We start from the raw sequence: 15,864 nt of genomic DNA, 5'->3' as shown, positions 1-15,864 counted from the left end.
AAGCCCCTTACCAGTTTTGTAGCCACCCTCTGGACCAACGTCATCCTGTTTATATCTTTCTGTAGGTTTGATCTCCAGAATTGCACACACTGGGGGGGCAGGGAGTGGGCATGATCTGTGCTAATTTGTTAGCTACGTTGCGTGGTTAGCAAGTGAGCCGTTACCGCCAACAAAATAGGTGTCGGTAACTGCTCACATGCTAATGGGAAAAACAAAAAGGAGGAGGAAAGCCCTCACGTGCAACAAAAGCAATGGACAAGAAAGTGAGGACTGCGCAAAAAGGATCTACTACTACTACTTATCATTTCTATAGGAAGTCTTTAATATCAGCAGCTAAAAAAAATTAATACATGGCCTGTGGTATAAATGGCCTTAGCCCACGGGCTGACCCAGGTAAGGACATGCTAAGGCCACTTTGTACTGCAGCTTAGTAAAAGGGCCCCTTAGTTATTTATTGGGATCTATTAACCATCTTTATGAAGAAATTAACCCAAGGCAGTGTACAGCATGTGCAGCTTGACATAAAACTTAAAATTTTGTTGACAGCATAACAATAGTAGAATGACCAATATAAGCATAAACACAATCTATCTTTATTTGTGTGTGTGTGTGTGTGTGTAACATTCATTTTTTTATGATGTAACTAATAACAGTGATCAACAGATGGCAGAGTTAATGAGCGTGGGAGGACTGGTTCAGAAGGGAAAAGCAGATAGCCTCTGAAACCTCCAGCTTCTTCCCATGTTCATTCGTGCTCATCTGTAGATTGTATGGAAAATCTACTCCTGCAGCAGAGAAATGGAATGATGCCCCCCACCCCAGGGTTGCAGATCTCAGCATGCATTAAACGTTGTGCTCTAGCAAAATATGTCACAGCCTGCAACAGTGGGGGGGGGGGGGGGGGGGGGGGGGTTCCCTTGTGAGACCAATATGGCAGTAAAATTTTATTTTCTTCTATATTTTTGTAATTGGATAGTCTAGAAATGTCAGAATCAAAATTACATTGGAAATGAGGGCATAGTTATTAACAAACATGTCACCAGTTTCAGTGACAGCCACACAATCGAATGCCCCACAGACCTCACATCTGAATTTTACAGCTAGAAGCATGCATCATTAAATTTACCAGACCAATATCAGCTTTATTTCCAATGCCTCAGCTCTAGGCCTGAAGAATAATGCATGGTGTCTGGTATGGAGTCCCTGGGTAATGGCAAGATTGAATAATTCAGGGCCCAGAGAAATAAATGCTTTTTATTATTCTGTGCATGATAAAATGCAATGAGCTGTCACTGCTCTCTACTTTTGACAGTTCTAAACATAGACACAGATATATGTGTGTGTGAGGTGAGGGAGGAACAATTTTCAAAACCATTAAACCTGGATAAAATAGCCAGTCTGAAAATTGCCCTTCTCCACCTAGGTAAGAATACATGCAGGCTTCCACAGCGATTATACTTTTAGTCAGGTTAAAAATAGGTGTCACCAAGGGTGGATTTAGAACAGAATGGTGAGATAATATTTACATAACAACATAAAAGTAGCCATACTGGGTAAAACCAATGGTCCACCTAGCCCAGTATCCTGTTTTCCAAACAGTGGCCAAGCCAGGTCACAAGTACCTGGCAGAAACCTAAATTGTGGCAACACTCCATACTACAAATCCCAAGGTAAGCAGTTGTTTCCCATGTCTGCATCAATAGCAGACTATGGACTTTTCCTCCAGGAATTTGTTCAAACTTTTTTAAACCCAGATACGCTAACTGCTGTTACCACATCCTCCGGAAAAGAGTTCCAGAGCTTAACTATTCGTTAATATTTCCTCCTATTTGTTTTAAAAGTATTTCCATGTCCTATTTCCCTACCAGACTCCTTCATGCGTGGGTTGCAAAATAGGGTGTTCTCCTTCATTTGGAAAAAAAGGCCCCCCAAGGGAATGTAGAGAGGTGATGTATCAATTGCGTGCACAGGGGGGAATGAGAGTTCCTTCTTTTCTTGTATACCACCAAGCGGCCCACCTTAGAATATTAGCGGACTGGCTCCAGGATGCTGGTAAGATATGGAAAAAGCTGTAACAGACATGGTTCAACCCTTACCCGCTAAAAGCAATACCCTGGCTCCTGGTTGTCTCCTTAAAGAGATCATCAAGAGAGTTCCACCATTTCTTAAATGGTTCCTTATTACCTGGAGTAAGATACGAGACAGATGTTTCTCAGGCCGTGCCTACTTCACACATATGTTTATTCGATATACCCCAGGGTTTGCCCCGGGATCGTTGGATCCTTGCTATCGCACTTGGGAGGGTCTGGATCTCCGTGAGCTGGGCCAAGTTTGGGAAGGAGTGCTACTCCCGTTTGAAGAACTACGTAAGGAATATGGGCTCCCTCCCTCTAATGCCTTCCAATATTATCAACTTCGGGATTTTATAACTCGCAGGGCAAGAGGGGACTTGAGCCTGTCTGAAACTTATCTTGAACAAGCCCTCGAGGAGGGGGAGAGAGAGGAGGGATTTCTAGGATCTACAGGGCTCTTCTTCTATATCATAGGCCCACTGCATACTGTCTATCAAAGTGGGAAAACGCCCTGGGGGTGCCCTATGACTACGCACAGTGGGACCAGGTTTTTTGGTCATTGCATCAGGTGTCCACCTCCAACGCCCTGGTGGAAAATGGCTACAAAATACTTTACTGTTGGTATTACACCCCTCAACGTTTGGCGAGGATGTTTCATCAGGGGTCAGCTCTATGCTGGCGCCAATGTGGGCTGGAGGGAGACATGTTCCCTATATGGTGGTCCTGCCCTCATGCCCAGACATTCTGGACCAGGGTTTTGAAGCTTGTTTCCAGTGTAACGAATGTTAATTATGAACTGAAAATGGACTATTGTCTTCTCCACTTTAAACCTCGAGGGGTGAAGAAGCCTACTCATCGCCTTGTTTCACAAGTGTTTGTGGCCAGCAAGTTAGTTCTGGCGGCAGCATGGAGGAGCCTCTGCCTCCCTGGTCTTTGAGCGATTTTACATAAGTTGGATTATATTTATCTAATGTCTAAGTTAACAGCTATGCGTACAGAACATCTATCAAGATATCATAAAACTTGGGAGGCATATGTTCAGTGGACTTCAAATCCAGTCCCTTTTTTGATCATTCAGTAATAAGGGGAGGGAATTTCTTTTGGGGGGGAGGGGATTTGGGATATATTAGGGAAAGATGTTGAAGAGTTGTGCTTGTATTGAGACCTTATTTGCTGTATGATTGATTTATGGCTGTTTTTGTTATATATGATAACCTGTGTCTCTGTTGCTATTGTCATTTTCCAATAAAAGAAAATAAACATTTAAAAAAAGTATTTCCATGTAACTTCCTCGAGTGTCCCCTAGTCTTTGTACTTTTGGAATGAGTAAAAAAATTGATCTACTCCTTCTACACCACTCAGGATTTTGTAGACCTCAATCAATCTCCCCTCATCCATCTTTTTTCCACTGTAGAGCCATAACCTCTTTAGCCTTTCCTTATACAAAAGGAGTTCCATCCCCTTTATCATTTTGGTCACTCCTTTGAACCTTTTCTAATTCTGCTATATCTTTTTTGAGATACGGTGACCAGAACTGAACGCAATACTCAAGGTGCAATGTAGTGTTTTTGGTCTTATTCATCATCCCTTTTCTAATAATTTGTAGCATTCTATTTGCTATTTTGGCCGCCGCCACACACTTGAGCAGAAGATTTCAGCGTATTATCTACAACAACATCCAGATCTTTTTCTTGAGTGCTGATCCCCAAGGTGGACCCTAGTATCAGGTAATTATGGTTCAGATTATTCTTTCCAATGTTCATCACCTTGCATTTGTCCACATTAAATTTCATCTGCTTTTGGATGCCCAGTCTTCCAATTTCCTAAGATCTTTCTGCAATATTTCACAGTCTGCACGTGTTTTGACAACCTTGAATAGTTGTGTATCATCTGCAAATTTGATCACCTCTCTCATCGTTTCGATTCCCATATCATTTATAAATATGTTTAATAGTACTGGTCCCAGTACAGATCCCTGCGGCACTCCACTGTTCTCCCTCCTCCATTGAGAGAAATGACCTTTTAACCCTACCCTCTGTTTTCTGTCCAATAACCAATTCCTAATCCACTCCAGAAACTTGCCTCCTATCCCATAACTCTTTAATTTTCTCAGGAGTTTCTCATGAGGAACTTTATCAAAAGCTTTCTGAAAATCTAGATATACTACATCAACCAGCTCACCTTTATCCACATGTTTATTCACACCTTCAAAGAAATGAAGCAAATTGGTGAGGCAAGACTTCCCTCGGCTGAACCCATGCTGACTCTGTCCCATTAAACCATGTTTGTCTACGTGTTCTGTAATTTTATTCTTTATAATAGTTTCCACTATTTTGCCCGGCACCGACATCAGGCTTACCAGTCTATAATTTCTTGGATCACCCCTAGAACCCTTTTTAAAAATCGGCGTCACATTGGCCACCCGCCAGTCTTCAGGTACTAAGGACAATTTTAACAACAACAGGTTGCATATTACTAACAGCAGATCATTAATTTCGTGCTTGAGTTCTTTGAGTACCCTTGGATGTATGCCATCCAGTCTAGGTGATTTACTGCTCTTTAATTTGTTAATTTGTCTCAGTACATCTTCCAGGTTCACCAAGATTTCTTTCAGTTCCTCTGCATCATCACCCTTGAAAACCAAATCTGGTACAAGGTCTCTTACATCTTCTTCCATAAAGACAGAAGCAAAGAATTCATTCACTTTCTCCGCTATGGCCTTGTCTTCCCTGAGCACCCCTTTTGCTCCTTTGTGGCCTAGCGGTCCCACGGATTCCCTCACAGGCTTTCTGCTTCTGATGTACCTGAAACAGTTGTTATTGTGAGTTTTAGCCTCTGCAACAAGTTTCTCTTCATATTCTCTTTTAGCCTTATTAATGCTTTGCATCTGACTTGTCAGTGCTTATGTTGCTCCCTATTTTCTTCATTTGGGTCCTTTTTCCATTCTTTAAAGGACAATCTTTTGGCTGTAATGGCCTCTTTTACTTCACCTTTTAACCATGCTGGCTCTTCATCCACCCTTTTCAAATACTTGGAATGCATCTGGGCTGGGCTTCCAAAATGGTATTTTTGAATAATATCCACGCCTGATTTAGCATCCTAACCTTTGCAGCTGATCATTTTAGTTTCATTTTAAACATTTTCTTCATTTTATTATAGTCGCCCGTTTGAAAATTAATTGCAGCTATAGTAGATTTCCTTTGTGGGTTCATTCCAGATAGTAGCTCAAACTTGATCATATTATGATCACTGTTTCCCAGGGGACCCAACACCACCACCTCTCACACTATGCTCTGCACGCCACCAAGGACTAGATCCAAAATGGCTCCCCCTCTTGTCGGTTCTTGGACCAACTTCTCCAAGAGGCAGTCATTTATTACATCTAGAAATTTTATCTCCCTGGCACTCCCTGATGTAACATTTATCCAGTCAATATCGAGGTAATTGAAATCACTCATTATTATAGTGTTGCCAATTTTCCTAATCTCGGTAAACATTTCTTCATCCGTCTGTTCATTCTATCCCGGTGGACAGTAGTACAGCCTTACAAGAATACTCCTTCCCTTCACTCATGGAATTTCTATCCATAATGATTCCATGCTGCTATCTGTGCTATGTGAAATGTTTATTTTATTTGACTCAATTCCCTCTTTAACATACAGTGCAACCCCCCCCCCCCCCCAACTCCAATTTGATCCTATCATTACGATACAGTTTGTACCCTGTTAACAGTGTCCCATTGATTGTCCTGTTTCCACCAAGTCTCCGAGATGCCTATTATATCTACCTCATCATTTAGTGCTATATAGTCTAACTCCACAATCTTATTTTTTAGGCTTCTAGCATTTGTATACAGGCACTTCAAATTGTATTTTTCCTTTGATCTACAATCTACTTAGAAGTTGAAGGGGATAATGTGCATCCTTTATCCTGCTCTCTCATTAAGCGCACCTGGCTTACTTTCAGCATTGTTGAAACCTCTCTACTGGGATTCCCTAAATGTCCTGTTTCAATAGTATGCTTCAAGGATACCCCACACCAAACCATGTGCTCCTGGGCAACTGTGTGCTCCCCCCCCCCCCCCCCATTGTAGTTTAAAAACTGCTCTTTTTAAAAGTTAGCGCCAGCAGCCTGGCTCCGTCCCAGTTAAGGTGGAGCCCATCCTTTCAGAACAGTCTCCCCCTTTCCCAGAATGTTGCCCAGTTCCTAACAAATCTAAATCCTTCATCCCTACACCATCATCTCAACCACGCATTGAGACGGGAGCTCTGTCTTCCTTTTGGGTCCTGCGTATGGAATGGGGAACATCTCTGAAAATGCTACCCTGGAGGATCTGGATTTCAGCTTTCTACCTAAGAGCTTAAATTTGGCTTCAAGAACCTCCCTCCACATTTTCCTATGTCATTGGTGCCCACATATACCAAGGCAGCCAGCTCCTCCCCAGCACTACCTAAGATCCTGTCTAGGTGACGTGTGAGGTCCGCCACCTTCGCACCAGGCAGGCAAGTCACCAGGTGACCCTCACGTCCACCAGCCACCCACCTATCTATATGCCTAATGATTGAATCACCAACTACAACAGCTGTCCTATCCCTTCCCTCCTGGGCAGAAGTTCTTGGAGACATATCCTTGGTGTGAGAGGATAGTACATCCCCTGGTGGGCAGGTCCTGGCTACAGGAGTACTTCCTACTTCACCAGGGTGATGCTTTCCTTCTAGGAGACCTCCCTCCTCCAAGGCAGCACAGGGGCTGTCAGACTGGAGGTGGGACTTCTCTACAACATCCCTGTAAGTCTCTTCTAGGTCTCCCTTAGCTCCACCAAGTCTGCTACTCTAGCCTCAGGAGAATAGACCCGGGCATCAGGCATACACATATAACCGCTCACCAACTGGGAGATAATCATACATGTGACACTCAATGCAAAAGACTGGATAGCACACCTCTCGCTGCTGGACTGCTGACTCCCATCTTAGTATTTTTGAGTTTTTCAATAATTTAAAACTTTCCTCTTATATATAGTTTATATAGTTTTATACACCTAATTCAGGTCAATGGTAGTGCTCCCTCTCCAGCAACCAAAGAACAGAAAACTGTTTTTTAGAACAAGATTTGAGCCTTCCTACTATTCTTTTAAAGTTTTTTGACTGTTAAGTTTCTACCTCTAGAAAACGTTTCAGTTTAAAACTATGGAAAAATTGTCTATTTCTAGAGAAAATTTCAGTTTAAAACTATGGGCAAAGGATTGTACACTATGGAAACTAGTTAATAATGCTTGCTTTTTTCTCTCCCCCCCCCCCCCCCCCCCCCCCCAAGACTAAGCTAGGTCTTGCAGTGCCTTCTAGAGGCTACCTGTTAATGCTATGCTACAAAGTTCAAATTTTAAAACTAGGGGGAAAAGAGTATGGAGATTAGTTGTACATTTGTGTGTGTGGTACTTTGTTCCTCATTATTTAGCCACTCTGCAATGAATGCAGACACTTTTAGGACCCGCTAATTTTCAAGGTGATACAAAGAATAGACCCTCTGTGACTGTACTGGGTTTATAAACTAAGCTTCACCTAATTAATGCACCTTGCCCCCTGTTTACTAAGCTGTAGCAGCTGTTAATATAAAATATTTGTAAAACAAAATAAGAGTATATTGAAAAGTCAACAACCACAGTTGAAGAGCACTTTTCCAAAATGCACTCCGGCCAATATTTGAAACAATTTAACCAGCTGGAAACTGCCGCTGATTGGTTCAATTGCTCTAATTGTTTGCAGAAAATGACCAGTTAGCGCCAAACTCAAAAGCAGCTTCCTTCTGGACGTTCCAGGGGCAGAACTGAGTTAAGTGCCAATATTCAGCCCCTCACCGTATAAATAAATCAGGCCACATAAATAGCAGCCTCTCTTTAAGTAGTTTGGCTTATGCGGTTATGGGCTGAATATTGACATAATTGGCTATATGTTAGCCAGCTCAAAAAAATGAATATTCAATGCTGAAGCGTGGACGGGCTGGTGTTGAATATCCAAAATCAAGTTATTGGGATGTAGAAGGAGCCAGCATTCTTAGCAGACTGGCCACACAGACATCCCAGCAGAGCAGTGGAGCACTCTAAGGGACACTGCAGTGGATGTCACATAAAAGGTCCCAGGTACACATCTCATCATTACTCCTTTATATTGTATGGGGAGACCTCCAAAACCCACCAAAAACCTACTGTGCACCACTACAATAGCCATTATGCCTGCAGGTAGGGGAAATGGAAATGGGACTTGATATACCGCCTTTCTGTGGTATTTTGCAACTATATTCAAAGCGGTTTACATATATTCAGGTACTTATTTTGTACCAGGGGCAATGGAGGGTTAAGTGACTTGCCCACAGTCACAAGGAGCTGCAGTGGGAATTGAACCCAGTTCCCCAGGATCAAAGTCCGCTGCACTAACCACTAGACTACTCCTCCACTACTCACCAATATGTGGGTACAGTAGGTTTTTTAATGAGTTTGGGAGGGTTCACACTTTCCACCACAAGTGTGCCAGTTAGAGTGGGATATGGGTCTGGGTCCCCACTACTAGGCTACTGTTGGGACCTGCTTGCTGCTCTAATAGGAATGTCATAGAGGCTGAAATACCTGTTTGTTTCACATCTTTGGGGGGTGGGAGGGGGTCAGTGACCACTGGAGGAGAAAGGGGGGGTCATGCCTTAATACTCCAGTGGTCATTTAGGGCACCTTTTTATGACTTAGTTGTGATTGAAACAGGTCCAGACCAAAGCGATCAACTTTTAGCCCTTGATGTTTTTGTTTTTTTTCCATTATGGCAGAAAAACATCCAAGTTGTGGGAATGCACAAATCCCACCCCCAACATGCCCCATTGTGAGTTGGACGTACTGCAGACAAACGGCATAGAAAAACATCTACAAATGTGTTTAGAAAATAGCAATTTAAGCATTTTTGCTAGAAAAACAACCATCTGCTGCTTTGTCCCACTTTTTGGATGTTTTTCTCTTTTGAAAAGACGACCAATAGTAATCTAAGAAAAGGATGGAGGAAGAAGATTGCAGGCCCTAGTAAACTTTCGCAGGGTCGTAGCAAGCTATGTGCAAGCAGTGCAGCCACACAGGGTGCAAGGAAGCTGGAGCAGTGCAGCCACACAGGGTGCAAGGAAACTGGGGCAGGATAATTTCTCCCCTTCCATTGGCTTCCCTTGCAAAGTGGGCGGGACAGGGGAATGTCACACGGGGCATGCACTGGACTTACTACATTCCTGAATCTTAGTGGTATCACCAGTGGCCAACTGGATGTTAAAAGATTTTTTCAAACAGATAAGTTTGTAACAGAGATCTAAATCAAGGGTGGGAGGGTTCAAGCCAGAGAAAATAAGGCAGGGAATTCCAGAGCGAAGGGGCAGTACAGAAAAAAAGCTGTAGCTCATGTGGTTTCGTAATGAACCTGGCAAACTGAGGGAACCTGGAGGCGCTGGTTGTTGGTGGCCAGAGGTCCCAGGTGGGGCAATAAAGATAAATAAGGGAGGAAAGATAGGATGGAGAATCGGAATGTAGAATCTTATGAGTGAGAATAAGAATTTTAAACTGGATAAGAGGCGATATAGGCAACCAGTGGTGATGGATGAAGAGAGGCGTGACTGTCAAAATGGGAAGCATGTGAGAGAATTCAGATCAGTAGGATATGACCTTTTCATGTCTGCCATGAACCTTTCCAACATATGCTCATAGCTATTTGCAAACCATTCTGTGCTTTTCTCACCTTTGATTGTGTTTGTCCCTTCTTTCAGAAAAAGAAACAGAATCAGAAGCGGACCGAGAGCGAGGCAGCGGTGGAAGGTGAAGACTCAGCAATGACTGACTTGCCTCCAAGGGAGGAGACGACGGACATTGTAGAGATGAGGGAAGAGGAGGAATAGAGCAAGCCGCTGTTCTCTGCTTGGATGGTCTGGAGGAACACTTCTGCATCCTGTCTTTTCTCACCTAAAATATTTTTTTCTTTACAAAATATTAAAAATAGAAGAGAAACCTTGAGTTAAAGGGTTTCTGACAAATTCTCTAGCATACTGGGTATGCTTACATTTGAGGGGCCATGAGATGGCCTTTGCTTTAACAATAAGTGAAAAAAATACAAAAGGGAAAAAAAAAAAGGATTTACTGTCTCACTCCTTACAAAAGACAATGTTATAAGGTTGCACTGTTGCAGCAAGATCATCATCTCTTATTTAAACACTCATCCTCTACAGACAGTTTGGGTCTGTTAACCAAAGCGCTGCTGTGTGTCTCTGCTCTGAACTACAGTCTGCTGCCATTTTTTCCCTGCTTTTGTCCACCATTTCATATTTTGTTGAAGATCCAAAACTGCAACAGTTGTAAGCCTCGCTTCCCTTCATTTTCAGTCTTACTGTTCTCTGTTTAGATGTACAAATAAATAAATGCACTCTGAGGGGCCAAGACACATGGTATGGCGCCTTATCCAAGCAGCAACCTGCATTGTCAGGAGATCAGTGAAGGTGCGTTTGCTGGACCAGCATAATCCCAAGGCCGGGCACTCAGGTGTTTTCCCATCATGAAGCAAAACAAGCTGGGACATTTGCGAGATGGTCACCTCTTCTTCATCCCCTGACCTGTGTTGACATGTGTTTGGTAACTGAACTGGTACATATTAGAAATTGAAAATATGCTGGTTTTCTTCATTAGCATGCCATCTGCAGAAGCAAATTAGCACTTTCTGAATTTTTGACGCGTTCTTTTCAACCAGTGATAAGTTTTGTGAGTGGGCGTTGTATTGACAGAAGCAATCTGTGCAGGAGTATTATATCCACGAAGACAGCTGTAATCCAACTAGTCCATATAAATGCAAATGTCACAGCTAGTTTTACCCAGGGTTTGCACAGGTAATCAAAGCAAAACACACCTAGGTTTGCTTTGCTTATGGCCCAAGGAAAAATTGCCCACTACAATCTGGGTCCCACTTCCTGCATGTAGATTTTCTTCCTAACAAAGCGCACATCATTTTGAAAATCCAAAATTATATACTTCTCTCCAAATATTGTGCAAGTAAAATTACACAGGGGGTGGGCCATATTCAAAAGACTATTTGCACAGGTACAGTGCTGTTTTACCTAAAGAAGTATCTTTGACAAGTGCCCACATACCTCAAAAATGTACATGCATACATATATGTGCAGCCCCATTTTGCACAGGGGCATCTATATGGGAACTACGACCTCAGAACTGGGACATTCTTAGCTCCCTCTTCCTAGTGTATTTTACAGGTTTTATTGAATGTAGAGCCTTTAGTAAAATACGTAGGATGTCAGCAAAGCAACAATTTATATTTATGTTGACAGTATATCAAAGGCCTTTGCAAGGCAAATCTCCTAGTGTGGTGCATAGTCCATTAAAAAAATAATTCATAAAAAGATGCATCACTCAAGGCTTCCACATACAAGTGCCAGTAATTATACATACAAGAACTGTATTCCAGCCAATTAAGGAGTAAGGCTATATTAATTACTGCAGGGTTGAGCACTGTTGCCCCCACCTCTGTCACTCATTTCAAGCCCTAACCAAAATAAGCACTTTGCTGACACTTATGCAGGCCTCAGAGGAGGTGGAAACCTTTCAAAATATATGTGCATTCCCATTGTCAAATAGGAAACAGACATGCACTTTTTCAGATGACCAAAGCCTCATCCAAAACACGCCCCCTTTAAATCTGTGCATCCTGGGCCAACTACACCTTAATGCGGTGGCATTCTAAAATTGGCATTTACACATGCATAGAACTGAGGCATTTACACATATATAAAATCGATGGAGATAATTCTATAACTGTATAACTGGGCACAGTCTGTTGGACACCCCGCGGCTGAGCAGGGAGCACCTGTTCTATAACAGATCTTGTGCACAGATACCGCTGGTATAAACTCACACTGGTGTGCTTAATGGTAGGCGTGCTCTTTTACGACAGCCATTGACCAGGCATAAGTGCAACATGTCACAAGCGTAACTTACATTAAATAGGAAAGAGGCATGTGTCCCACCCTTGCTGTGCCCAGTTACACCCCAATGCAGTTATGCTCTTAACACACTAATAGAATTACCTTCACATGTCAGGGGCATAGCCAGAAGTCCATTTTTTTTTGGGGGGGGGGGGGGTCCCAAAGGTGGACTGAGGCAGTCCAGTATTCTCTTCCCCCACCACCACCACCACAGTAAAATATTACCTTTGCAGGGATGCCAAGCCCCACCAGCCAAAGATATATCCTGTGCTAGTAACACCTGTGCTTGACACATAACACTTAATTCAGCAGGCGTGCTTCAGCCATTAATGCCGGCTCTCCTGTGTATACCAGAATGGGACTCGTGCAAGAGACATCTTTGGCTGGAGTTTGGCATCCCCGCCTGCTATGAAAGCAGAGAGTGCCCAAGCTAAAGGTCAGGGTCCCAGGCCCCTGAGCCCCCCCCCCCCCCTCTCTGGCTACACCACTGGTGTAAATGCCACTCTTTATACATCAAGATGCCATTTGGCCTTATAAAATAACCTCCATGATCTATAAGGAGTGACACAACAGGCTGGTGGCTATGAAGTTGCATAATCATGTCTCAGATGTAGCTTGAGTTGGAAAACTGAAGACCAGGTGTCTTTATTACATCAGTAGCGTGTATATGAACTTTACAATCTTACAATATAGTGTGTGCTGTTATACTTACTGGATAAATAATTTAAGCATTCTTTTTAGAAAATAAAAGAATACACCATCTTCTTTGGCTAAAAACCCCATGATTTGAGTATTATATGAAGATTATGCACTGAAATGGAACAGAATGCAAAAAACGTAGGGAGAAGAATGTTAACCATGCACTACAGAATATGTTTATGCATTCCCTAATTTCTGTAACATGGAAGAAATTTGTCACCTTAGCTTGAAGCCCCTTGCTATTTAAACACCATGACCAGCACTGGATTTAAACGCTGGCTGCGGTGTTTAAATCTATACCGGAGTATTAGCACCAGACAGTTCCTGGTATCAGCCCTGAATATTTGACTATGGACTGATCACAGGAAGTATCCAGGTAACACTGATATCTGATATGGGTATCTGGGTAAGTTAGGCCAGCTCGGAATAACGTCTGATCCACCCTCACACAGCCCTGGCACTACACAGATAGCACCAAATTCTATATATGGTGCTGAAACAAATGAGCGCTAAGCATTATTCTATAAACGGTGCTCCGAGTTGGGCACTGTTTATAGAATAGCGCCTAACACCAGGATCCGTGCCTAACTTTTAAGATCTGCCGTATTCTGTAACAGTGTGTGCAAATTCTTGGCCATGCCCTCTTTCCAGACCTGCACACAAGAATTTATGTATACATCTTTATAGACTAGCACCTAGCAAGATGTACGCAAATTCTAATTTTTGCCAATTAGCAGTGATAATTATTATTGCTTGATTATCAGCACTCGTTGGTTTTTGTTACTCAAATTGTACGCACAAACGAGGCATGTGTCCAAATTTTGTGCACCCTATATAGAATCTGGAGGATAGTGCTGTGGTTGTCAGTGAAATTTTTCTGCAGTATTTTCCAGATAACACTGAAAATCTGGGTATGGCACTTTTTCTGGGTAAGAGCCACACCAACACAGATAAGTGCTGCTAGATATTGGGCCCAAAGGTTCTAAGCTCCTTTTACAAATCTCAGGGGATTGGAGCTCATTATGGAAAACACTGAAGTGTTGTGCATCTAAAATTTCAGCTCTTTGATGTAACATTTCCAGACTGAACTGTACCACAATTTAAGATCTGAATCATTTGTAAGCTAACAATCTTAGCTTTCATGTGCATATAATATAAAGTATTTGTTCAGGTGACAGGTGTATTTTATAATAAAAGTTTAGATGTGAAGAGGGACCAGTAGCTTCCTGCAGCACTTCAAGTCCATTGGTTATGAAAAACAGAGAAAACCTAACCGAATTTTAAGAAACAGAGAGATTTAGAGGATTTTATCAGGAAACCCACTTTTTAGAATGGTGACTGAGTGGCAGCTAAAAGTTCTTACAGCAGGGCTTCTTAAACCAAAGCCGCAGAGCACACCAAGCCAGTCAGATTTTCAGGATATCCACAATTAATATGCATGAAATAGATGTGCATGCATTGCCTCCTTGCCATCCAAATCTATCTCATGCACATGCATGGTAGATATCCTGAAAACCTGACTGGTGGGATTAAGAACCACTGCCTTGCAGGCAGCTTTGGTCATCTTAACTGACAGCTTCATACACCAATAGGAATTTCCTCTCTTTTTTTCTTAATGGGCAGATACAGCTAAAAATGCTAAAACAAAATTCCTGGTGAACTATGTAATCTCTCTCGCTACATATACACCAAGGAGGTTGGAGAAAGAACAAGAGATGGGAGGAGTGTACTTGGCTTATTCTGTGGGCTGAAGCCAGTAGACGAAACTTGTAGCCATATAGTGTCACCCAAAACAATAGCAAACACCTATTAAAACAATAGGAAACGCTTATTAGAAATAATGGACTGCCTTTGCGTTGTCCATCTGTAAAAAGTCTAAAGCTCCAGTTGGATAGGCAGTGCTGTAAAAGGTGAAGGATAAAGAATTGTATTATTTATTTGACATTTCTATCCCACAATATCTTAAGCAAACTCAGCTGAAGGGTTGTTTTTACAGTCCCCAAGATGCCAAATTTTGCCAAACAATAACTCCAAATGATCTTAGCTTACTTTAAAGGCACAGAGGAATCTCATTTGATATTCAGGTTTACCCAATCAGGAAGTCATAGAGCATCTGCAAACTGTCAATGCAAGCCATAAACCCCTGAAATCCAGTTTTACAAACTGAGTCTAACATGGACTTGCCGTGTCAGGACTCCTTCAAAGACATTATATAAGACTGTACAGTTTGTAAAATGGACTTCCTATCAGCTATGTTTGCTGCTTGCAATGGAGCCTTGGAACCTTGACATTTCAAATTTTGCAATGTCAGCACATGAAAAAGGCAATTAAACGTGAATAAATTTATCAGGACTCATCTACATTGAAACACACAGCTAACAAAGATTTTTTTTTTAAAGACAAAACAATATGCCACCTACATCCAAACAGACTTTAAGAAGAAATAAGTCTATACAAAATGTTGGCACATTTAGACTGATTCTGGACAGAACTTCTGCATGACGGTAGCTCTACTCTTTTAAATAGTAGTAATAAAAAATATCAAGTGCATTTTTAATATACCTCTGCGTTCCATAAACAAAAGGAGTATATCCCCATATACCATCTTTGCCTTTTGATCTACACACAGAAAAAAAAAACAAATTTAAATGCTTCCATGTTTCAACCTAATTAAGGATTTTAAAAAACCTTTGTACTTAAAAAATAAAAACTCTGAGGGCTTCTTTTACAAAGCCGTGCTAGCAATTCCCATGCGGCAAATGAGAGGAAGCCCATAATTGAATGGCCTTCCTCTCATTTGCAGCACCAAGAACTGGTAGTGCCGCTCTGTAAAAGAAGCTCTGAATGTTGAGCACCTGATTCGCATAACATTCGGTGGCCCTTTACTAGGTGCAAAAATCTCAACACCAATACAACGCCTGCTAGGGTGTCCTTATAACCAGCTACTCCAAATGACACAATGATTACGATTTAGAACTACTACTCTAATCAATGAAAGGTTATTCCATTGTGATAGTTCTTCTGTGTACATCCGTATGCTGCACAAGTCGGAATGTTTCTAAATATAACAGATAAAATAACAATTAACAACTAC

At 42.0% G+C, this 15,864-nt stretch overlaps 1 protein-coding gene across 1 annotated transcript in view; it reads left to right on the top strand.

Annotated features, from left to right (window-relative positions):
- The window catches only part of ANKH (ANKH inorganic pyrophosphate transport regulator), a 250,501-nt gene extending 236,522 nt beyond the window's left edge, over positions 1-13,979 (top strand). The window contains exon 12 of the mRNA XM_030209995.1: positions 9,855-13,979. Coding sequence (XP_030065855.1) covers positions 9,855-9,983 — 129 coding nt within the window. The 3' untranslated portion in view covers positions 9,984-13,979. The remainder of the gene's footprint in view (positions 1-9,854) is intronic.
- Positions 13,980-15,864: the final 1,885 nt, after the last annotated feature.

This window comes from Microcaecilia unicolor, chromosome 1 (assembly GCF_901765095.1).
Source record: "Microcaecilia unicolor chromosome 1, aMicUni1.1, whole genome shotgun sequence".
Taxonomy (NCBI): Eukaryota; Metazoa; Chordata; class Amphibia; order Gymnophiona; family Siphonopidae; genus Microcaecilia; species Microcaecilia unicolor.
This window is presented reverse-complemented; position numbering and strand designations above follow the sequence as displayed.